The 26,028-nt window shown below is 40.0% G+C and overlaps 1 protein-coding gene across 1 annotated transcript in view; it reads left to right on the top strand.

The window, feature by feature from the left end:
- The first annotated feature begins 1,834 nt into the window (after positions 1-1,834).
- The window catches only part of CDYL2 (chromodomain Y like 2), a 149,838-nt gene continuing 125,644 nt past the window's right edge, over positions 1,835-26,028 (top strand). Inside the window, exon 1 of the mRNA XM_069456350.1 lies at positions 1,835-1,924. Within this exon, the coding sequence (XP_069312451.1) occupies positions 1,901-1,924 (24 nt within the window). The 5' untranslated portion in view covers positions 1,835-1,900. The remainder of the gene's footprint in view (positions 1,925-26,028) is intronic.

Here is a 26,028-nt window from a genome sequence, read left to right as displayed (position 1 = left end):
TCTGTGAGTAATGGTGGTAGATGCTTGGGATACAAAGACAAACAAGCCCCTGTAGGAAGAGCAAGAGTTTTCCAGATGGATTTATCGTAGAAGGACATTCTAGGCAGAGGGAACAGCATTTGCAAACTCCTATGTCCTGCAATGAGTTAGACATGAAAACTTTGTGGTCTAGATTCTACGAATTTTTTTTCATTAAAAAATTTGGTGACTTTTAAAAGTTTGATCATCTCTGGATTAAAACATCTCTCTGGCCCCTTTGCCATCTCACACTCCATGAGGGTGGGTCAGAGTCCAGACTCAGACACGAATTACCTCGATTGAGCTCTGCTGGCATGGGTAGGCCACTCTACGCATTCATAGATCCTCTGTTTAATTCTCACATCACCTTAGGTGCTTATCACCATCTCCTGCTTAGAGATGAGGAAAGCAATGCTCAGAGGGGTAAAGTGACTTGCCCATGGTCTCACAAATATGAAATGACCCAGGGAGGATGTAAGTTAAGTCCACATCATATCTGGAGAGAGTGTGACCAACTAGGTATTTTTTGGGCTGGGATGAAGATGACCTTTCCTCCAATTTCAGAACAGTGTGACTTCTCAAGGTTCTGAGATGGCTATTTTTTTTTTTTTTTTTAAATAAGGAGAAGGGTTTAAGCAGAAGGGTGACCATTTATCCACATTGGTAGGAAGAGACGCCTTAAAGAATGGGTTTGGATTTGGGAGAGCTTCTCCTGTCCCTCCAGCTCTGGAGCCTGTCACAAAGTAGGAGCCCCGTTTCGATGAACAATTAAATGCACCACTGCCCTTTTCACTTGGGAATGTCTAGTTTCCCCTACCGGATTCAAAGTCCCCTGTGGGCAGGGTCCCAGTTGTGATTGTCCAGGGACACTGTGCAGTTGGGTAGACTTTGGGAAGTGTTTGAATAACAGATGAGTGAATGAATCAGGGGTGAGGGAGAGTTATTGAGGGAAGGCCACGCCTGGCTCTAAAGACCTTCCAGGGTTTATGGGGTGGCCACGCTGTCGTGGCTCTCCATGGCGCCTCTGGATGGGTCATTTCTTCCCTCCTCCTCGTGGCCTCCACATCTTACAAACCAGCCTGGAGAGAGGGGCCGCGCAACCCCAAGGGGACAGGTCTCCTAGGGCGGCGCCCATTCCCCTCCCGGGAGCGGAGACAGAGGCGGGGGACCCCAGCCAGCTGGGCTCCACTGGGGCCCCTTCCATGCGACCTGCAACCGCAACCCTCTACCTGCCTCCCGGCCGCCCCTTCGCGGCCCCGGGCCGGGCACCCCTGGCGGGCACCTGGCCCGCCGGCCCCGGGAGCCCCGCCGGCCGCCTCCCGAGCCGGCCCGGGGCGGCGGGGCGGGCCCGGGCGCTCCTGGGCTCCAGGACCGGTCCCCGGGGCGCGGCCCGGCAGCCACCCCCGCCCCCCCGCCCGAGGGCCGGGCCGGGCTCCCGGGGGGCGGGGACTCGCCCAGTGGCAGCAGCGTCCGGGCCGGCGGCGGGCGCGGGGCGGCTTCCTGCAGGCGGCGCCGGGGCGAGCCGTTGCCGGCTGCAGCCACCGCCGCGGGTCGCCGGGTCGCGGGGCGCGTGGGCCGCGGCGCTCGGGCCGCGTCCGTGCCTCCCGGGCGCGCTGCGCGGCCGTCGCTGCTGCCCGCGCTCGTGCCGCCGCCGCCACCGCCGCCGCCGCTGCCGGTTACGCCAGCCCCGCCGCCGCCCGCTCTGATTCTGCGCATAGGCAGCCCCCAAGCCTGTCATTCTGCAAAAACACAGTTTACTCAACACACCACACACACTCACACACGCGCGCACACACGCGCACACTGGCCCCCGCGCGCACACGCACGGAGGGCGCGAGCGAGCAGACGCGCACACCCGGCGAGCCAAGTTCCGCAGCCTGGCATGGCTTCTGGGGACCTTTACGAGGTACGGGGACGCGGGGGCGCGGGCCGGCCCCAGCCCGCGGGCGGCGGCGGGCGGCGGCGGCGGCGGCGGGCGGCGGGGACCGGGCCGGGCCGGGGCCGGGCGCGAGCCGGAGTTGCCGAGCCCGCGGCGGCGGCGGCGGCGGCCGGAGGGTGGCGGGGGCCGGGCGCGCCTCCCGCCCGCCGCCCGCCGCCTCCCGCGGCGCCCGCGCCCGCTCCCTCTTTCTCTTTCTCTCGCACACACTCTCTCTTACTCCATCTACTTTGCGGCCTTGGAGGGGAAGGAGGAAGCCGGGCGGAGCCGGGGCGGGGGAGGTAGCGGTCCCGGGGAGGTGTTTCTCGCCCGACGAGCCGCCTCGAGTGCAGAAAGTACAGGTAAAAGTCGGCGCCGGACGTGCGGGGAATGCGGGGGGCCGCGCCGCGGCCGGCGGGGGTGCGGGGCGGGGGTGTGCGGCCCGGGCTGGGCCGGGGGCGCGGGAGAGGAGGGGCGCGGGCGATCCGAGCGGAGCCCGGCAGGGGCGAGGCTGGGTCCTGGGGGGCTGCGGAGGGGGCATCTGGATGGGGGTTTGGGAGACGCCGGCCAAACCGCTCCCCGGGGCCACCGGGGCCCCTCCCTTCCCCCCACCTGCTGCCCCAGCCACCGGCTCGGAAGCCCTCAGGGCTCTGGCGTGGGGGCGGTCCTTGAGGGTGTCAGGCTCACTGGGGAAGAAAGGGGGCGCTGCAGAGGGCCTTTGGTGGAAGGGACTAGAACATGGAAGTCGGAGGTGGGTGGTAACACGTTCCTGGGTTCCTGGAGGACATCGCATGTGAGACCTGCTCCCAACACTCCGCGTCACCCTCATTGGATTACCTGTCATTAAGTCCACACAGGTAGTGGCCAGCATTGGCTACTTTGATATTGTCCCAAAAGTGGTGGAGGAAGGCATGAGTCTGGCATCTTCCAGACATTGAAGAAACAGCCATCTCTCTGGGGAGCTAGGGCTTAGCTAGTCCAGAACACAACTGTTTCTGGTTTGGATTCCTGACCAGTGAAGAAACAACCACCACTCCCTGGGGAGAATGCCCCTCAAGAGGTGTTGGCCCCCAAGATAAGATTCAGGATAAAGAAGCTCAGAGAACAGCCGTCTTCAGCCAGGCCTGTTGATCCTCGGAGAAACCAGCCTCAGGGGCCAGCCTGGAACTGGACTTCCTTGAATATAAATTGGTTAACACTACCTCTGGTTCTCAAGGCTTTGGGCTAAATTGAGATGAGCACCCAGAAGGGGTGGAATTAGCCATTTGGGTCAGCCATTGCAGAGTGATCTACCCACAAGAGACTGCAGAGGTGATTTCTCCACAAGGAGCTTTTTCCTCTGGGCCCTAGTGGGCAGTTGAAGCTTTTTCAGATGGTGGATTTGTTGGCAGTGTGAAAGAAGACTGGAGAACAAGGAAGTTAGCATCTTGGCCTTCTGCCTGACCATGGTCTTGCGGATGATTCTGGACTTGTTAAGGCCCAGTCATGGACCACTAGCCAGCAGGCTCAGGTTGGGTGGTTGGGCACTCTTAGTGTTCCTAGAAAGAATGGTGCAAACTGCCTTCTTCTCTACCATACCACCTTCGTCATCTCTATGTTAACAGAGAAGATGAAGTTGTATAGAGTCCTAGTGAAGAACTTTGGCAAATGTAGCCAATGGATCACCCAAGCGCTTGGGTCTGTTTCAAGATGGCAGAGCAACTCCTGCGTCAAAAAGTTGAATCACAGCAAAATGGAAGGTGTGATTGAGCTTCCTGAAGTATAACCAGCACTATCTGCAGATTGGCCAAAAGTAGATATTGTTCAGGGGCAAAACTGATCTCACTGGGATCATGGATTTTTCCACCCATTGACATGGAGTCATCTTAGAGCTGCCGACCTTGCCTGAGTGAAAAGTTGCATCTTGAAGATGTGAAGAGGACATATTAGGAGCTGTCAGTATTTTCCCATTTAAAGTTTGGAACTTATGAACCTTCTGGGGATAATTTCTTGTTTAATGTTCATCTGCAGCTGCCCTTCTTAACGTTGGTAATTATGGTTGCCAGAGGAGTCTGTTAAGAGGAGAGTTTTCACAACAGCTTTGAAACTATCTTAGCACCTCAAGAGTTTTTATTGAAGTTCAATAAGCAGGACAATAATAATAATTACTTCTATGATAGTAGGTAATTGTACTAGATGTAAAATGGTTTTCCTGTAGCTGATTATTTGCATAGTCATTACTAAAAGGGCTAAATTGCATTACTAGAATATAACCAATGTCAACATTTTTATAGCCTATGTCTACATTTCATAACACACATACTGAGGAATTTAATTTATTGTTCAAATTTAGCTTTTAAAACAATTAAGAAGTGCTAAGTGTACATTAGCTTATATATTTCTGACTGTAAAATCATTGCGTGGGTGAAAAAATAGAATGTTGATGTATGAAAAAATTTTGGAATATCCAGTACATTGACTGACCTTGAAAGCAAAAAATATCAGATCTCATTCTAAATTATGATATTTCCTTAATTAAATATTATACTAAAGTGTACATAAAATGGCTTCTCATAACCTCTAACCAAGAAACCACATTTTGAGTGGGCTAAGAATTCTTACATTTGTAATTGATGTATTTCACCTTTGTGTCTGCTGACATTATCTTTGACCCTTTATGGTAAAGATGTGATTTGGATTGTAGAGATTCTTCAGCTTCTCTTTGAGAGTGAACCTTCCCCAAATAGCATTTTTTAGGAAGAGGTGCTGATTTTTAAAGACACCTGAGAACGAAAACTTTGTTCATGTAATGGCACTCTTCAATCACGATGAAGAAATATGGAATCAGGGTTAGGTTCCAAAATTTTGGATTTGGTAGATTGTTCTGCTTTGTTCCTCCTATAGCAGAGTTCTCATCATCTTCTGGTGCATTATAACCATCGTCCATAGGTGATTTTAAATATTGGTTGATGTCTTAGAGCAGGATACAAAGTGAAATTCCTTATCCAGATTCTCTGGTCTACATCCTGCTAAACACAGGGGTCATGAGTGAGCCAGGTTTAGGCTGTGTATGAATTTTGCCTTGCTTCAATGGTAGATAAGAACAATGAATTTGGAGGACAGCTATGCTCACCACTATACCACCAACACCAAGAACAATGGATTTGAGTACTTTTAGATGGAGCATAAGGATCTCTAGTTTGTCACTGTCCCCTTCATTCTTATATTATTCTTCTGCCTCCAGGAGGTGTTAGAGTTTCCAAACCCAGAATTCTAGTCAATCTTTTGCAAAGATGTTTGGGTGTCAGGAAGAAATAATCAGTAGCATAGGAACCCAGTTTTCTTGTCTTGTTTAATCTCTGGGTTCCCACCTTCTTGCACATTCAGTTACTGAGTGACTGAGTCAGTGAACAGAATATACAAGGTATCTTGCGTGGCCTTTGTTATCCTTATGTTGAATGTTACCCTCTATTCTCTTTTGTTTCCTAAGCTCATGGTCTCTTGGTGGTGGTAAAACCACGTGTAGGGGTGGCTTGGTTCTCCCTATGGAAGGAAGTGTGGCTGAGTCCCTTATCAGAGAACCAGACTGTTCTTCATTAGAAGGATTGAATGCATTTAAGCTTCACTCATGTGGCTCTCTTACTGTTGAGTGGCTTTACTCCCCATTCCCTGTGATTAGCTGACGTTGTGGAGGTCTCTACTTAGTTGGTAGACACGTTCAAAGAGAATGCTGTATGTCTACAGAGAAAGTCAGTAGTGGCCAAGTTGAAACTGATTGAGATGGACTTGACAGTTCCTTCTGTGTCAACATTCAGTTTATTTATACTTCCCAAAGGACGACATACTTTTAAGATGTGTGATGTCTTTTGGGATTGGTCTGCATTCATCCCTTCATATGTATGTATCTGTATATATATGCATGTGATTATGTGTATGTCTGTATAACATATATAGGAAAATACTGCTTTCATTTCATTCTAAATAAAACAAATAATAATAGAATAATTTTAGTTTTGTTTGAAGAAATCTACTTAACAATGGATTCTGTTGTAGTACACACTCACACACACACACACACACACACACACACGTCTCCGCTATAGCCTATACAGTTGTCCCTGCCCACGTCTTTGTATGCATATCCTCCTGTGTACTTCATATCTTCTCTAGGTTACTTATCATACCTAATACAGTGTAAATTGTTATACTGTATTGTTTAGGGAATGTCAAAAAAGTCTGTGCGTGTTCAATACAGATGCAACTATCCATTTTTTCCCCCGAATATTTTTGATCCATGGTTGGTCCAATCCACAGATGCAGAACCCACAGGTACGGAGGGCCAACTCTACATGCACCTTACATTCTGCAAAGTCATGCATTAAAAATAACAGAGTTATGGGAAGAACAAGATTGAGAAAGACCACTGAAAGGCTATGGAACTTTGTAACCAGAACATAACAGAACCAAAAACAAATCTACTAAAAATACAGCTCCATTGAATCTCCAGTAGCTGGTGTTTGCCCTTAGCAGGTCTACCTTGGCAGTCTTCAACTTGGGCGTGTGCTTCCTTCTCTCTGTAGATCACACTGGGCGTTCGCTTCTGATGGAGACCATTTTCATCAAAATTAGATCTGGTGCAGGGTGTAGCCTCCTTCGTTCATCTGTGTAGGGAGAAATGGTTTCACAGGTTCTTCATCTGTTTTTGTGGTTTCACCATGCAGGTTAACATAGTGGAGAGGATAGTGATTTATTTATTTATTTATTTATTTTGAGACAGAGTCTTGCTTTGTTGCCTGGGCTAGAGTGCCATGGCGTCAGCCTAGCTCACAGCAACCTCAAACTCCTGGGCTTAAGCGATCCTCCTGCCTCAGCCTCCCGAGTAGCTGGGACTACAGGCATGCGCCACCATGCCTGGCTAATTTTTAATTGGCCAGATAATTTCTTTCTATTTTTTAGTAGAGACGGGGTCTCACTCGTGCTCAGGCTGGTCTCGAACTCCTGACCTGGAGCGATCCACCCACCTCGGCCTCCCAGAGTGCTAGGATTACAGGCGTGAGCCACCGCGCCTGGCCAGGATAGTGATTTTTTTTTTTTTTTTGAGACAGAGTCTCACTCTGTTGCCCAGGCTAGAGTGAGTGCCATGGCATCAGCCTAGCTCACAGCAACCTCAAACTCCTGGACTCAAGTGATCCTCCTGTCTCAGCCTCCCGAGTAGCTGGGACTACAGGCATGCACCACCATGCCCGGCTAATTTTTTTCTATATATATTTTTAGCTGTCCATATAATTTCTTTCTATTTTTAGTAGAGATGGGGTCTCGCTCTTGCTCAGGCTGGTCTCGAACTCCTGAGCTCAAACGATCCGCCCACCTCGGCCTCCCAGAGTGCTAGGATTACAGGCGTGAGCCACCGCGCCCGGCCAGGATAGTGATTCTTAAAGCCACTAATTCAGCCACTACTCACGTTAAGGGAGGGCAGTTGAGCACGTTTCCAGCTTTGTTCTAAGGTCTTTGTACATTGTTCAGTCTTTCTGTTTCCTTGTGAGAGTGCTTAACCTATGACTGCTGCAAAATATTAACACGCTGGGAAGAATCGCGTATGAACCAACACAACTTGTTATACTGACATCATCCCCTATTTCCCAATCACATCTGAGGTAATTCAGTAAACACGTGTGCTAGCAGAACAAATGATCTGTGATACAATGTCTTGAATCTCTGTACCAGCATTTGAAGAGACATATTCAGAGAAAGTGCATCAGTTGAGTTGGATTGATTCAGTTGAGTTGGATTGATTCCTTGATATATAGCAGGCACCCAATGAGTGTGGAATGGATGCATGATTATCCCACCTTTTGAAGGTTATTTTACATTATTCCTTATGGGTGGACATCAGCTAATTTTGAAGTAGACTTTTATGTCTGGTCGCTCCTTATTGCATAAGATCATTTCATCAGGGGCTTAAACTGTCCTTGAAAGGAGTTGATAGGGCTCCTTGCAACCTGGCCAATTGCTAGGGACTGGTTCAGGCCTGGTGATTATTGAAGATCTTAAGTATTAGAGACACACATTTATTTTCTAAAGATATGGGTCCTTCTGCATCTCTTGGATGGTGAAGAGAGGTATAGGTGTGGCTGAATACATAGCACCAATAGCCACTTGTTCATTTCATATTTGTAGACCACCAAATTTATGCCAGAAACCAGGGAAACAATGAAGATCACACCCTCCGTGAGCTCAAAATCTCGTGGAAGATACAGTTAAGAAAACAGGCAGTTTACAGTGCAGCGGGGAAAGAGTTGATATAGGGGAAGATGGGGTTCTCCCGGAGCATGTTGGTGGCAAGGCTATGGGATCCAGCCTTGGGGACATGAGGGATGGCTTCCTAGAGCAGGTGATGGCTGTCGAGGATTTAAACTAGGAAATGACAATGATCAGAGTTGCAGGACTTAGTGAGAATATTTATTATCTTTTTTGTTTTTGAAAGCAATTTATGTTTATTGCTGCATCTTTAAAAAACATAAGCAAAAAATAAAAAATTATGGTACCTAAGGTAACTGTTGTTATGTATTTAGCACATAATTGATGTTCAGTAAATACTAATGTGAAACCTGAATTAATTAACATAAAGCTTTTTGGTGTAGATACAAAGGTAAGATGAGACTTGTTTTCTACCCATATTTATGTAATTAAGAAGACCAAATTGGGATATAGGATACATACTCTTTAAACCTATTTTATTTTCACTTAACTATATACATATAAAATCATTTTCTTAAACCTAAAATATTATTCTGTGTCGTAATTTTTAATGACAGGTTAATTTTCCCTTGAATGCACCATTTTGTTTGTAACTAATCCCTTGTTATTGGACATCTAGATTGTTTTCATTTGTAAACCATTATGAATACTGCTGTTCTGAACATCCATAAACATAGTTATATATTTGTATGCATATTTTATTATTTTATTCAGGATAAATTCTGAGAAGCGAAATTGCCATGTACAGTAGATCCTTGGACAACACTTGGGTTAGGGGCACTGATTCCCTGTGTCATAGAAAATTCGTGTATGACTTTTGACTCCCCAGAAACTTAACTACTAATAGCCTGCTGTTGACTGGAAGCCTTGCTGATCACATAAAGTTGAATAACACATGTTTTGTATGTTATATGTATTAGGGACTCTATTCTTAAAGTAAGCTAGAGAAAATAAAATTTTATTAAACTCATAAAGAAGAGCAAATAAATATATTTACTATTCATTAAGTGGAAACGGATCATTATACAAGTTTCTGTCCTCATCTTCATGTTGAGTAGGCTGAGGAGGAGGAGGAAGAGGAGGGGTTGGCCTTGCTGTCTCCGAGGTTGCAGAGGTGGAAGAAAATCCATGTACCAGTCACTCGTGCAGTTCAAACCCGTGTTGTTCAAGAGTCATTTGTAGTTTGAAGAATGTGAACCTTTTCAATGCTGTTGATACATAATCCCAGATTGTCCTTCAGAAACGAACAGTAGATTAGATTGGAGGAAGACTGGAAGCAGAGTAATCAGTAATTCAGTAATTGAAACAAGATAATGGTGGCTTGAACTAAGGGAGTAGTGGTAGGGATGGAGAGAAATGGATGGAATTGAAAGATTTAAAAAGAATCAGCAGTTTGATATATCAGTCAGAATTATGTTTGGTGGCATATCATAGAAAATAGACAATAACAGTGGTTTAAACAAGATTTATTCCTTTACAGGAAATAAAGCTTGGAGTTAGGCAGTCTAGGGTTGCTGTGATGCTCTGTGACATTCTCAGGGTACCAGGATCTTTTTATCTATCTGTCCTCTGTCATCTTCATCAGTGGCTTCTGTCCTAAAGGTCACTTCATGGTCCAAGGTGGCCATGGAGCTCTAGCGATCTTTTTCAGAAGAGGATGGAGGAAGGAGGGAAGGACAACAGTTGAGTCATCTCTCTGAAAACAGCTGTCTGGAAGTTCCATACATTCCTGCTTTCTTCTCATTGGCTTGAAGATAATTATATGACCACACCTAGCTGCAAAGGAGGCTGGAGGGACAATGTAATTTTCAGCTGTACTTTCCTCTTGCCACCTCAAATACAACTTGATTGACAGTATGTAGGGATTAAGGGAAAGGCGGGACTTAAGGTATAATTTCTAGGTTTCTGTGTAAGTCTATTAGGCTGATGCTAGGACTGGGAAAGGGCATTAGTTGAAGGGAGTGGGGGCTGTGGAAAGGACAGTGAGTCTGGATGTCTGTGGACAGCTATAGATGTCCCCAGCAGTCGGTCATGTGAGCCTGAAGCTCAGGAGTGTATCTGGCAGGGAGATAGAGATTGGGACTCATTATTATATAGGTTATAATTAAAGCCAAAGAACAGTGTGTAAACATGAGGAAGGGTCTAATGATGGAGAAAATGGACATTTTAGAGATGGAAGAATCACTTAAAATGAAGAATATCTTGAGATTGCAAGACAAGATGATCACACCCAACCCAACCAAACCTGATAACCATTTATAACTATTTTCATAGCAAATCAACCATTTTTTTTAATTTACAAGCAAACAAAATGCAGAAAGAAATTGCCTGCTAAGGCTGTTGTAGGAAGGCAGTGAACATCCTTGGGACTCATCAAAAATTTTGGCTACTAGTCAAAACAGACTTTATTGCACTCATAAGTTAAAACAGTGATAAGGATATGTCGTAAGTTAAACTTACAAAAGACATCTATGCTAAGAAATTTTCCGATGTGTCTATTTATATGTGTTAGGGTTCCTGGAGAATTTTAGTTGGGAAAATGATTCCATTGCTGAGCTCCACCATTTTCTGCTAGACTCTAAGCTCTGTGAGGGCAGGGACCGCATCTGTATTATTCAAGATTGTATTCCAGCTTATGGCACTTCCCTGGCCTGGCAGTAGCCTTTCAATAAATATTCATTGAATGAATGATTGAAAATCTTTGAAACCATTGCTTCCACCTTGGCCTTCTCTTCAGTGAACTTCACTTACTGCTTCCTGTAAGGCATTCGTCTCTCCCTTTCCTAAGAACGTTCTTTCAGATTGTCCTTGAAATTCGAGTTTGCATTTTGCCTCCCACCAGAACACATGTAGATTTATTAGGCAACAGACGTCCCTTAAGCAAATTGAAACATTTAAGCCATTGTCCCTCATAACAGTTGATGACTGGATTGAGAGTGGCCATTCTCTGCTAAGTCGTGCGTGTGATAGAGCCCATTCCACACGGAGCACACGCACAGACTGCCCTGTGGTTTGCATCTGCCTCTGCCATTCGTGTCTCTGCCTCTCTGCTCTGGCCGCAGTGGCTTGGCCTGGTTGGGTACACACTGTTCCGTTTCGATTGGGTTGCCTGGAGACAGACTCTGGAATGGAGAATTGTATCCAGAGAGTTTACTGAAGAGTGCTCTTGGGAGATACACCTGTGCGGTACTGAGGAAGGTAGGCTTGGACAGATGGCAAAGCTGACCTGCAGTGAGGTTACAGCTGAGGTCACAGCTGATCCTATGGGCATCTCTGGAGCTATGATGGCCCTTTAGAAATGTCCCAGATTGAGGCAAGGGAACTGGGCCCTCGTATCCCCGTGTCCGCTAGTCATTGCTGGTAGGCTGCTCCATGGGAGAGGGTGTGCCCTTGGGCAGGGCAGTTCCTCGCGGCAGAGGGCAATTCCTTTTGAGGGACACATCTGGGAGCTTTTAGCAGTGGAGATGTTCCTAGCAGCTGTGGGGATGGGCACATCAACCCTGAAAAGGGGACCTGGGTGGAGCATGCCCTTCAGTGATTGGTGGTCTGTCTGCCCTGGATCCCCCAGAACACACATCTGTCTCCTTGGTCGTATTTTAGGTTATCAGTGCCTCCCGTGAAGACCTCATTTGTCATTTGCCAGCTTCTTGGGGTAGCCTGAGTGCAGACAGAGTGGCCGTGTGTTAGGATCATGTGTATGATTCCTTTGACCCCTCATGCATCACGTAGCACAGGATCACATACAGGTAGATATTTCAGAGCTGTCACTTCTGCTGGGTCTCCACCCCTTGTTCTTGAAACATTTTCCTCGGATGGTTCTCCACTCCTCGGTGGCCTTTGTGTCCCCATCTTCTGTTGCCTGTTCTTTAAACTTTACAGTTTCTCATGGTTTTGTCCCAGGGCTCTTGTGTTCCCTCATTGTGCTGTGGTGACCATGTGGGTGATTGCCGAGTCTCTTGACACTTGCCTGGATTTTTCTCCTGAGCTCCAGAACTGTCCATCTAACTCCTCTGGGGCTTCTTAAACTCACAATATCCAAAGTTGAGCTTACACCTTCCTCCTGGGTTCCTAGCCTCAGTAACACCTCTGTCCACCTGTTCCCAAGTTGGAAATGCGGCCTCCCTTGTTTTGCCCAGACATCGGGTATGTTCTGTTGGATCAGCATCCCGCATATTCCTTGAATCCATCCTTTTGTCTTCATACTCACTGTCACAATTTAATCCAGGAGAGAACTCCTATTCCCTGTGTCACTCCAATACCTCTCAGCTGGTATCTCTGCATCTGGTCCTGTTCACTCCCATTTTTCTCCTTACTGTACTCAAAAGGATCTTTCTAAAGTTCCCATTTTATCATGTCTCTTTCCTGATGACATACCTTTAAGTGATACAAAAGCTTTTTGTGACTTGACTTTTTCTCACCTCCTACTGTTTCTGTGCGTGCAGCATACATTCTATCCCGGGGGTCCTGCTTCCGGTTCCTTGAACGTCCCATGCTCTCCTTTAGTCATACCCTTGCAGATGGCTGGGACACTCTCCGTTAGCAGCCGCGGCCACACTTTTGCTTGACTAATTCCTACTCACACTGCAGATCTCAGCTTAGGTGTTGTTCTCTGCAAAGCTTCCTCAACCCATCAAGAGTGTTCTGCCCCTTCTTTGGGTTCCTTTGGAATTCTGTTCTACTCTCATTATAGCACTCACTTGAATATGTCGTAATTTATTTTCTTGTTTTCTGAATCTCCCACTAGATTGTAAGGTTTGTGAGGGCACCAATTCTGTCCATCATGTTCCATTTTTAGCATGTAGCACAGTGCAAGACTCAAAAAACGATCTGTTTAATGAGAGAATTAATGTATTCAGGTGTTTCATTTGCGTGAAAGTTAAAATCGTCTCCATTACCCCTGCAGTCTGTTTGGTCTGATGCTTGAAAGCATTTTCAGTCCTTCAGTTTTCCTTAACTCTGGAGCGTGTTTTCTGTGTCTTTATTGATCCAGTTATCAGAGGACATTGTTATCCTATAAGCCAAACTCACTGAAAGCGTCCAGTTTCGTATTAGTAAAGATAACATAGTCTTGTATTCAGAGGATTACCGAGTCTCGGAGTTAGGAGTTTTGAAGTCATCTGTTTAGTTTTTCATTAAGTCTATGATCTCCAACAGGTGATCAAAAGTGAGGGTCGCTTTTACTCTGTGGAAGGAGACAAATGTACGAGATGCTAAAACTGGCTATTTACTTTGACTGAAATCTGAGTGTGTTATACATGAGACAGAGCCCATATCTTCCTGGACTGTTCTAGGGAGTCCCTTTGAAAATCTTGACGTCATTATTGCTTTCTTGTGCAAAATTTAGCAAAGGAGCCCAATGCGGCTCAGCACAGCCTTGAGTCTTGTTTAGTTATCTTGGTGATGAAGAATGAGCCAAGACCAGCCTGGCTGACTGACATCACAAGCCTTGACGTTATGGGGTGCACCTGACATCTAAACTTTTCCTAAATCTTTACCAAAATTAAGATAATATGTTCAAATATGTAGAACCATTTATACCAATAATTAAAGAAATGCAAACTCCAAACTCACCTGTGAACTGTTGGAAGTCAGATCAAATAATGGAACCCAAAGCACCTGTTACTTTAAAGCAAGAAGGGTAAAATTTGAATGTCCTGATATCTCCATTGCTATATTTGTTTGTCTCTGTTGCCACCTAAAACCACATTCACTTTGAAGAATATGGTATATACGGAGACCTGCGAAACAGACTTGTGTAAGGATCTTGTAGTTAATATTAACAGAAAGAAGAGAACCACACGATAGCTGCCTTTAGGAGGAAAAATCATATGGGTCTTCTTGAAAGTGTAGACCTCATTTTCTCTTTTAATTGATTTGTATTTTGGTGCTTTATAGACAAGCATAGATGGTTTTCTCAGCTTGCTTATCAAACGTGGCAGAGATGTCAATGTCTTTGACACCTTGAGGCATTTCTTTATTTTTATTACCACCCCCTCTCCCCACTTGTGTAGCCATGTCTGTGGTAGTGACTTTTTGGGAACCTGGGGCAAGTCCCATTTGCTTACTGACTTAATGAATCACTGTGTGTCTTTTGGAGAAATCTAATCTCTGATCCTAGATGATGCATAAGGAGGTTGTTGAAGTGATACTTCTTATGCTTCTTGTATAAAATAATCTTAATAATAGTAGTACAAAAAGTCATAATAGCATGTGATACATGCTTACTATTTGCCAGACAGTGCGGTAGATTCTTCACACGCATAATCTCATTTAGTCCTTCCTGTGAGGTGGGTACTAGTATTATCTCAGTTTTAGGATTCAGAAGTTGAGGCTCATAGCTGCCAGATGGTAGAACCAAGATTTAAGTCAGGTCATCTTAGGTGTCGTTAATCATCTTTTCATAAATTATAAAATGCCCACATTTCCCTTCTAACTTCCCTCCTCTTGTTGGTAGTTGGTTCTTCTACCATAGCACTGTCTTGCACCCCTGCTTTCCATGCAATCCTAGGTTTCGGTCCATGAGTGTTGCACTAAGAAAAAGAAAAGGAAAAAGAAAATCTTCCTGGTCTTCCATGCTTATGACACAAAAACGCAGTTGTTTATGTCGTATTGTTCAAGAGAGGGATGGCATAGGCCAGCTTCGTGTTGGTGGGTAAAAGGGTCCTTGTGAAGGAGTTAATGAGGATGGGAAACGTCCCTTTGAGTCTGAGTGGTTGTTTGTCAACACTGCTTTAGGCCAAGGTGCCTCACTCAAAGTGATGACTCTGCCCATCTTAATTATGATTGCGGAACTGGTTTCAGTGGTCTTGGTGTTGGTTGGCCTTTGCTCGGACGTTAGCAGTGAGAAGACTAGTTTTGAGGGCAGTTGGTAACATCTCTTGGTCAGTCTATGAGACTGAGTGCATTTTTTCATGTGCTTTTTCCCCTTTTTCTTTTGTGTGACATGGTGCTTGCATCCCTTTACGGTTGGAGTTGGCAGAATAGTGTTTTTGAAACTTTTGCTTTACTGTGATGTATTGTGAAGTTTGGTCCCCGGTGGACAGTGATGCCTTGGTCATGTGACTTTGTGCTCAAAACAGCCTTCCCCCATGGGTGAGGCAGATTATCCCAGATTGTAGCAAATGGGTCTGTGTGCTTGGCATTGAAAAAATATTAATAGAGCATACCCATTACTGAGAGCATACACATTACTGATCTTTACTGAAATTAATATAGTATGTTCAAATATGTAGAACCATTTATACCAATAATTAAAGAAATGCAAAGGGCTAGAAAGAGATACACAGTGCTATTTTTTTAACCACCCAAGTGACAAACTGAATAGTGCTGACAGTAATTTATCAGTGTACTTTTTCTGTAAGAAACTCAGCTTGAACAGAAAGGAAAACTGACATATGAGATAATATGCACACACACACACACACACGTGTGTGTGTGTATATATATATACGTACATACGTATTTATACACACACACACAAACACACACAATTTATTTCGTTCCTAGGTGTTATACATTGAGTTTTCCAGGTGACCTGATCCTTCTGTTGATTTTGGCACAGAGTCTTAGAGGTCAGACCATCTTAGATGCCATCTAGTCTAATTCCTGACCCAGCATATACGTCCTTCACATATGATCACCTAGTGCCTCCTAGGAAACTTTCCAGGGATAGGGGGCGCTCTAGTTTGAAGGGCAGCCTCTTTCATTTTGGCATGGAAGTGCTACCTGTTGGAAAATGCTTTGGTGTACTGAGCCAAAGTCAGCCTTCCTGTGCAGTTTCCACCTGTGGAGCAGTGAATTCACTTACCAAGACCTGCCATTTCCCTTTCCTAGCTAGCTCCATCTCCCCTGCCGCCATCCTCGCCCAAGGCATTCCTTTCTCTCTTCTGGAAGAAATGCTCATCTCTTAACAGGATTCCTGGCATTTCCTTTTTGCCACCTTCTATTCCTACATTGTATCCAAAATGATGGTTTGAAAAGGTAATTCTGAACATGTCCCTTTCTTCCCAAAGTCTTCAGTGGCCGCCCATCACTTTTGGGCAAAAGTCCCCCAAACTTAGGATCTAACCCTTGCCTACCTTTCCAGGGTTGGCTGACACCACACTCACTGCCTCCTTCCAGTTCATCCAGATGTCCTTTGCTTCACGACCTTTGCTTAGGCTGTTTCCTCTGGCCCTGCCTGATCTCCTCTTACCCTCACTCTGAGCTCTAAAGTTGATTCACAAGGGCCCCTTCCCTGACCCCAGAGCAGGATAGACCTCCTTGTTATATATTTTTGGGGCATCCCGTGCTTCTCCACCACATTGATCATTGTAATTGGTCAGTTATTTCTTTTGTTATTTAAGCACTGTCTTCTTGAAGGCAGCATCATGTCTGTCTTGGTCACTGCTGTGTCCCCAGCACCTAGAACATAAGTGGTCCTTGTGGAAGTCTTTCAAGTATTCCAGAAAGCTCTGGGCTAATAGAAATTCCCCCAGATGAAGGCTCACTATCTTTTTTTCTGCTCTTATTCAGATATGTTCTTTAACCCTTCACTCTCCTGGTTGTTCTCTCATGGGTATTCTCTAGTTTGTTTAACTCCCCGCTTTAAATGTGTTACCCAGAATAATTCTCTGTTCATCAGCAAAGATCAATTCTCATAATTTGGACACTGGTCTTTTAATTGATTTAGTCTCAGAAAAACTAGAATCTGAATTGCAGAATAAATATTTAAAAAGTGACATGAATGAAAATAGTTGTAGAACTTCTGGGCAGCGGGTAAAGTGGTACTCAGAGGGAAATTCATAACCTGAAACATATATATTAAAACAAAAAAGAATAAATTCAGCATTCATCTTAAAAAGTTAGAAAGAGAACGACAAAATGAAAGGAAATAATACAGAAGGAAATAAATGGAAATAGAAGCAAAAGCATTAATAAAGTAGAAAAGAACTATAGTGGAATAAGTGTATTAATGGTTGTATTAGCACTTTTTGATGTCAAAATTTTACTTACATATACTACTTTTCTGTTGTAGTAAATATATACAGTATAACACAACATTTTACATTTTCCATTTTTAAGTGTACAGTTCAGTGACATTTAGTATTTTCACAGTGTTTGCAACTATCACCAATATCTAGTTCCAGAACATTTTTTTATCCCCCCAAATAGAAACTACATATCCATTAAATAGTCACCTGCCATTTCCCCAGCCCCTGGCAATCACTCATTTGCTTTCTGTCCCTACGGATTTATCTGTTTTGGATATTTCATATAAAGGAATCATACAATATATGTCCTTTTCTATTTGGATTTTTTGTTTTATTCAGCATGCTTTCAAGGTTCAACCATGTTGTAGCATAATCAGAACTTCACTCCTTTATATGGCTGAATAATATTCCATTGTATTGTATATTATACCATAGTTTGTTTATCCATTCATTTGCTGGTGGACACTTGGATTGTTTCTACCTTTTGGTTATTGTGGATGTTGAGGCCATGCACATTGGCTTACAAGGTTTGAGTCTCTGTTTTCAGTTCTTTTGGGTGTATACCTAGGAGTGGAATTGTTGGGTTATATTGTAATCTGTGTTTAACTTTTTGAGAAACTGCCAGACTGTTTTCCGTAAACTCTGCGACATTTTATGTTCTCACCCGCAAAGCACAGGATTCTGGTTTATACACATCCTTGCCAACACTTGTTATTTTCCATTTTTTGATAAGAGCCACCCTAGTAGTTGTGAAATGATATCTCACTGTGGTTTTGATTGCATTTACCTAAATGACTAATGATGTTGAACTTCTTTTCATGTGCTTATTAGTCATTTGTATATCTTCTTTGGAGAAATGCCTATTCATGTCCTTTGCCCATTTTTGAATTGGGTTGTTTGTCTTTTTGTTGTTGAGTTGGAGTTCTTAAAAAATACATATTCTGGATATTATACCTTTATCAGATATGTGATTCTAAAGTATTTTCTTCTATCCTATGGGTTTTCTTTCCACTTTTTCGACAGTGTCGTTTGATGCACAAGAATTGTAGTTTTAATCAAATCCAGAGTATATATTTTTTCTTTTGTTGCCTTTGTATTTGGTGTCACATTTAAAACTAGAACTTTCAAGTACTATGTTAAATAGAAGTGAAGAAAGTGGCAATTATTGTCTTATTCCTGATCTTAGGAGAAAAGCTAACAGTCTTCCGTTGTTGAATATGATGTTAGCTTTGGGTTTTTCATAAATGCCCTTTGTCATATTGAGACAGTTTCACTTTATTCCTAGTTTTCTGAGTTATTATTTTTTTTTTATCATGAAAGGGTGTTGGATTTTGTCAAATGCTTTTTCTATGTCAATTGAGATGATCATGTGTTTTTTCCCTTATTCTATTAATGTGGTGTATTGCATTTATTGATTTTCATGTGTTGAACCACTTTGCATTCATTGCATTCAAGTGGGGTAAGTACCACTTGGTCATAGTGTGTATTTTTTGGTATGCTGCTAGATTCAGTTTGCTAATATTTTATTAATAATTTTTACATCTATGTTCTCAGAGATATTGGCCTATAGTTTCCTTTTCTTGTGGTGTCTTTATCTGGCTTTGGTATCAGGTTAGTGCTGGTTTCATAAAATGAGTTTGAAAATGTGCTCTCCTCTTCAATTTTTTGTAAGAATTTGAGAAGAATGGGCATTAATTCTTCTTTAAATGTTTGGTAGAATTCATCAGTGAAACCATCTGGTCCTGGCCTTTTCTTTGTTGAGAGGTTTTTGATTACTGATTCAATCTCCTTATATGTTACAGGTCTGTTCAGATTTTCTATTCATTCTTGAGTCCGTTTTGCTAGTTTGTGTGTTTCTAGGAATTTTTCCATTTCATGTAGGTTACCCAATTTGTTGGTGTGCAGTTGTTCATTGCATTTTCTTGTAATTCTTTTTATTTTTGTAAAGGCTGTAGTGATTTCCTTTTTTAATTTCTGATTTAATCTTCTCTTTTTCCTTAGTCAGTCTAGCTAAAATAAAGATTTGTCAGTTATGTTGATCTTTTCAAAGAACCAACTTTTGTTTCTTTGATTTTCTCTACTATTTTTCTGTTCTCCACTTTAACCTTTATTATTTCCATCCTTCTGCTGGCTTTGGATATAGTTTGTTCTTTTTTTAGTTACTTAAGGTGCATATAGTTAGATTATTGATTTCTTCTTCTTAATGTAGGTGTTTATATCTATAAAGTTTCTCCTGAGCCCTGCTTTCACTGCATCCCATAATTATGGCAATATTGGTATGTTCTGTTTCTGTTTTCATTTGTTTTAAGATATTTTCTAACTTCTCTTGTTATTTCTTCTTTGACACATTGGTTATATAAGAGAGTTCTGTTTAATTTCCACATATTTGTAAATGTTACAATTTTTCTGCTGTTATTAATTTCTAGCTTTATTCCCTTGTGGTCAGAAAGGATACTTTGTATTATTACAATTTTTTTTTCAAATTAAAAAAAAAATTCTTAAAGCTTGTTTTGTGGCCTAACATTTGGTCTGTCCTGAAGAAACATCTTGTGCACTTAAGGAGAATGTATATTCTGCTGTTGTTGGGTGGGATGTTCTGTATGTCTCTGTTTGGTCTAACTGGTTTATAGTGTTCTTTAAGTGATCTATTTCCTTATTGTCCTGTCTGGTTTTATTCATTGTTGAATGTGGGATATTACAGTCTCCAACTATTGCAGAATTATCTATTTCTCACTTTGATTCTGCCAGTTTTGCTTCATGTATTTTGGGGGCTCTGTTGTTAGATGCACATATGTTTATAATTGCTGTATCTTCTTCTATGGTTTGAACAGTGTTAACATTTAAAAAAGCATTTTGTTATTTGGTGGGTTATATGAATCTTGAAATCAGTTAAAACTTTCCAGATTTTTTTTTCACACATTGAATTCCTAGTAGTAGATCTAGAGCCTGTTCTAGCACAGTTTTTTCTTTTGCTTTACTAACCTAAATGTGTATTTTATAATGATGTCTGTTTCACTATGCCACTTTTTTAGCCTATTTAAATATTTTGAAAATCTGATTGGATGCTCTTTCCATTGTATGTGGGCTTTTTATTTCTGAGCTTTAACATAGGTAAGATAGAAAAGTGTATTGGTCAAGAGAGTACCAAGCGTGAAATATGATAAGTTAAATGTTACAAGCCTCACTGTTCTTAGATTCAGTCATTTTTCTTAAATAAATACTCTCCAAATTGCTGCAAGCCTTTGGCTAACTTCTAGGGTTGATTCTAACACCTTTGCAAGTTTTCTCATTGCATTTATGGAGGGGAGAATTTTTGGAGGTCCTTGGTTTGCTATTCTTACTGATACTATCTTTATGTTACTGATATTTTATAGTCTTATTTTAAATGATATGGAAGATTTTGTCAAATGCGTTGCTGCTTTCAAGATATTGTGCATCTATATCATTTTCCTTATGTACCCCCCTGAAAATCCTGTTATGGGAGGAAATGAGATTGATGTCCAGGACTTGTTTATAGTAATTCCATGTTTTTATTGATAAATCACTCTACATTGTATATGGACCTAAAAACTAACCTTTAAAAACACCATTTTAGGATATTTTTTACCAAGAATTCACAGAAATCCCCTTAGTTGGAAGTTTGTAGAATGGGAAAACCAGGGTGTTTCTGTTCTGCATGCAATTCTTAGTTTTCATGATTAAAAAAAAAAATGCCAGTCACAATTCTACAACTTTCCTTATCAGATTGTTTTTAGTTTATAATAAGATTGAGTCTGGAGGTTTGAAATCAGATGGAGTAAGAGGTGTTCATGTGTCATCTTGACTATCTTGACTCATTTCCTTCTTTTCATTATATGTTTTCTTAATAAATGTGTTTAAAAATAGATTTTAAAACAAATATATATTCACTATCAGAAAAATAAAAATGTAGAATAAACAGAAAAGAAAAAAAATTTTACTCATAATTTTTTAATGTAGTAGTTTCCACTGTTGACATTGATATGTACTACCAGTCCTTTTTTATACTTAGGAATCTCCAAGTGCATATGTATTAACTACAAATATACAAAATCATGGCCATGCTGTACAAAATGTTTTATAACTCTTCAACAATATATTAAAAGTATTTGTTTCTTTACTAGTGTTTATAACATAATTTTAATATGCCATACCATATAATTTATCACTTTGTTGTAGTATATTAGATTCTATACTACTATTGGTTTGTTTTGAAATTTTTAGTATTTTAAATAAGGATATAACTAAGCTTTTCCCATCAATCTTTGTATATATTGCTGGTATTGCCTTATGATAAATTTCTGGATGTGGAAGGTCAATGAGTATGCCCTTGGTAAAGACTTTTGATAATACTGCTGAATTACTCTCCAGAAATGATGTGCTTGCCATCCAGAAAGGATATTGCCAGCAATAACAGACATGTTTATTTCATGAGGCTCTCGGCACTACTGGTCTTATTGTTTAAAAAACTGCAATTCGAGAGGTGTTTTTCATTTCTCTTTGATATACAAGGATTTTAAAAACTATTTGTGTTTAATTCTTGTCTATCAATTACATTAGCAGAAATACTTATTTTTCTTACTGGTTAGTTGTTAATTTCGCCTATTGTGGACTTTTTAAAAGGAGAGTAATTTAAACTTTTATGAAAGATTAAGTATATGTTTTAATGGTTTCTTGTTGTGTCTCTTTCTTCCTCCCTTCCTCTTTTCTTCCTTCTTTTTGTCCTACTTTCCTTCCTTGGAGGGTGGGGAAAGCCATGCTCATGTCAAAGTATATAACCACAAATTTTTAGTCTACTTCTTTTACGGTATAATTTTTGCACATTTAAGTGCACATTTAATATAGCTGGAATTTGTTTTGCTGTATTATGTGAAGTAGGTATGTGGTCTCTGCCATTGTTAATCTATTATTTCAGTCTGTTTATTGAATAATTCACTGATCTGAAATGTCAGATTTATCACTGGTGAAATTATAACATATATTGATATAAGTTTGTTTCTGGGCATTCTAATCTCTTCCACAATTTTAATTTTTGTGCTTTTAGAATACAGTTTACTGTTTGGTAATTCAAGTACCCTTTCATAATTTTTTTTTTCAAAATGTTTTTGGTTATTTCTCTTGATAAAATATTCAGATGAGATACTTCTTTTAATTGTACAAAATTTATACATCACTTTGGGTAAAGTTAATGTCTCTGTCATAATGAGTCTTCTCATACAAGAACATAAAATTGCTTCCTATTTATTAAGACTTCCTTTTATATATGTTAGTAAAGTTTTTTAGTTTTCTTCATGCAAATCCTAAGTTTATTATTAATAACTAGGTAGTTTAAATTTTTGTTGCTTTTGTGAATAGAATTTTATCATTCATTTCTTTTTGGAATTTTAGGTAGTCATATAATCCTTAAATTATATCATCTTACCTATCTTTTCTATTAGTTATAACATTATATATTTTTCTCTGATTAGCTAGAATTAGCAGGAATTTTCAGAAAATGCAAATTACAGTGTGATAGCTCGTCATGTTTTTTTTCTTGTTTCTGATTGAATAAAATTACTTTTTGTCTCACCATTGAGTAAGGTAGTAGCTGTTGACATGAAGTAGATATTATTTTTCCTGTAAATTAAAGTTTCTATATCTAGCTTAGTATTTTTTTCTTTTTAACAAGGAATGGATATTACATTTTATTAAATGCATTTTTGATACCTACTGAGGTGATCATATAATTTTCTTCCTTATCACTTAGTATATTTCAGTAACAGATTTGCTAAGGATGACTTTCCATATTTTAAAATATACATACTTGATGGCAATTTTTAAAAATATTATGTTGAGTTAAGCCAGCTGTTTTGAGTGTTTAGAATTTTGGTATTGATATTCATAAATATGATTTACCTTCGATTTTCGTTTTTTGTGTGTGCTAACTTAGTCAAAGTTTTAATGTCAAGGTATAATGCTGGTTTCATGAAATTAGTTATTAGTCTTTTATTTTTTTCCTGTTTTCAGGAATAGGTTATGTAACATGTTAAGCTTTCTCTTGAATGTTTTTTGAAAGAAATAAGTTGGTTACAGTATTTTCTGTGTCTGGAGTTATTTTTTTTTTTTTTTGAGATAATTTTGACAAGATTTTCAATGGCCATTTATTTTCATATTTTGTTTTCTTTCATAATATTTGGCAATTTATGTTAGTAAGAACAGCATTCATATTATCCTCATTTTAACATTTATTTGAAGAGGTGCAAACACTTTTATATTTTCAAAGTGTCTCTTCCATATATTTGGTTATACTCATCTTCCCTTTCCTAAGGTTGTAGATTTGTGCTTTCCCTCTTTTACATATTTTTTGGTTTGCCAGAAGTTTGTCTCATATTGATTTTTTCCATAAAATCAATTCTTAGCATTATTTTCACATTTTTTCCTGCTGTATTTTAATGAATTCCTGACTTATTATTTATTCCTTCATCTATTTACTTTTTAATAATTTTAATTATAAAATACAATATGCCAACAAAAAATAGACATAGTGTATATGTATAATTTAATAACAATATTATCATGAGTGTACTAGGCACATAATTAAAAAAATAGAACCCCCTCTATGTCCTCCTTTCTCAGTGTGTACCCCTCCTTCTCTCCAAGAGGGAATTATTATAGTTTTCTGAATTCCTGCTTGATTATTTCCTTGACTTTAAAAAGTAATTTTACAATATATTTATGCATCTCTAAAATACGTGTTGCTTGATTTTTCCTGGTTTTGAACTTTATGGAATTGGAATCAAATTGTATGAATTCTTCTGCATCTTGCTTTTTGCCCAATATTATGCATTTGAGGTTTATCCATGTTAATATAGTTCATTTTCACTGGAGTATATTTCTTTTAAAGAATATATTAATGTATATTCAAATATGTAAATACATAAAAATATTAAAATATATAATAAATACAGAAATTACACTATATAACATATAAATAAAATATATGGAGATATATGGAATTTATTTATCCATTCCATTGTCAATGGACATTTGGAATTATTTCAGTTTATTGTTTTTTTCCCCATACTTTGATATTACAAACAGGGCTGCTATGGATATTTTGTAGCTCTCTTCTGATATGTCCATGCCAAAGATTATCCAGAATAAATACTTAGATGTGGAATTCCTGAGTCCTAGTGTATCAAATTCACCAAGTTATTTCTAGAATATTTATTCTTTTTAGGCTTAATTTATTTTTATTTTCATTTTTGTACATTATGACCAGAGATTATGATTTATATAGTTAACTCTTTCTTGCAATGTTATTGAATTTTTTGCAACTTACTGTGTGATCAGTATTTTATTGATATTTGAGAAAAATGAATAGTCTCGGGAGAGCACAGAATTTGATATTTGTTTTATATCAATATATATTGTTAATTAGATATGTACCTCTCAAGTAACCCTTATTAAGTATTATGTCAAGTAAATTCCTTAGATCTTTATTGGTTTTGTCATAAGATGAGAGTTAGTTTGAAGCCTTAGGTTCTCCTTGTGGATGTATTGGATAGGTTTCCATGTCAGTGCATCTAGGTAATATTTATTATGAATACTGATATGTTTGAAACTACTTATGACATCATATTTTATATTTTCCATTGGTCATGCTTTCTATTTTTCTTCTTTTGGCTTTCCTTGGGATTGATTATTGGTACCATTTCTTTTCTCTTTTTGTGTTCTGGTAGTTTTATATAGACTTCTTATTTTTGTAATGGTTGTTCTTAAATCCTTTACAAACATATTTGAAGCTATTTTTTTCTACCAATGTCTACAATTCAATAATTGTTATAACCACCTTCTTGAACCAGGCAAGCTCCTTAGACACTTTTATTTCATCTCTACTGTCCCTTGTCCTTTAATCTAATTATTTGAACTTTATTTACAGATTTTTGTTGCCATTGTGGTTTTGTATTGTACCTACTTCCTTAGGCATTGCATCTTTAACATTTCCTTAAGTATGATATTTAAATAATTAACAATTATTTAGATTTAGATATAAATTTACTTATATTTTTACTTATTATTCTTCTACATATTCCATTATTTTCTTTTTCTTGGACTTGTGTTTCATGATACTGAAGTATTTCCTCATGTAGCTCTTTCAGAAAGGGACTATGCATGGGCAATTTTCTGATTCCTTTAACATATTATAATTCACTAATTTAAAATAATATTTCTTTCTTTGGAGATAATTCTTTTTCTTTTGATCACTTGATATAATCTAGTCACAAATTTCTTAATGCTAACCTCACATATCTTAGACTAAGTCCTACTTGGTGATTATGTTTTTTTTCTCTTAATATTTGTTTAACTTCAGCCAGTTGCCATGCTTTTGGTACTTCCTATCCTGGCCTCTGTATTCATCTTACTACTAAGATGTATGCAGTATAAGTATATGTTATAGAAAGATTCCATCAAACGAATTAACGTATCCATTACCTGACCAATTTATCATTTATTTTTGATGGTGAGAACATTAAAAATCTATTTTAGCACTTTTCAGATATACCTTATTATTAACTGTGATCACCAGATAGTGCAATAGATCACTAAAACATATTCCTCCAGTCTAACTGAAACTTCGTACGCATTGAACAATATCTGCTCTTCTCTATTCTTTTCCTCCCCCTCCCCCATCCTCTGTTAACTACCTTTCTTCTTTCTGTTTCTATGGGATTGACTATTTTAGATTCCACATGTAAGTGAGATCATAGTATTTGTCTTTCTGTGCTTGGCTTATTTCAATTAACATAATGACCTCCAGTTCCATACATGTTGCTGTAAATGACAGAATTTCCTTCTTTTTAAAGGCTATATAGTATTCCATTGTCT

The sequence above is a fragment of the Eulemur rufifrons genome, chromosome 23, assembly GCF_041146395.1.
Source record: "Eulemur rufifrons isolate Redbay chromosome 23, OSU_ERuf_1, whole genome shotgun sequence".
Classification (NCBI taxonomy): Eukaryota; Metazoa; Chordata; class Mammalia; order Primates; family Lemuridae; genus Eulemur; species Eulemur rufifrons.
Note: the sequence above shows the minus strand (reverse complement) of the source record. Positions and strands in the feature narration are given on the sequence as shown.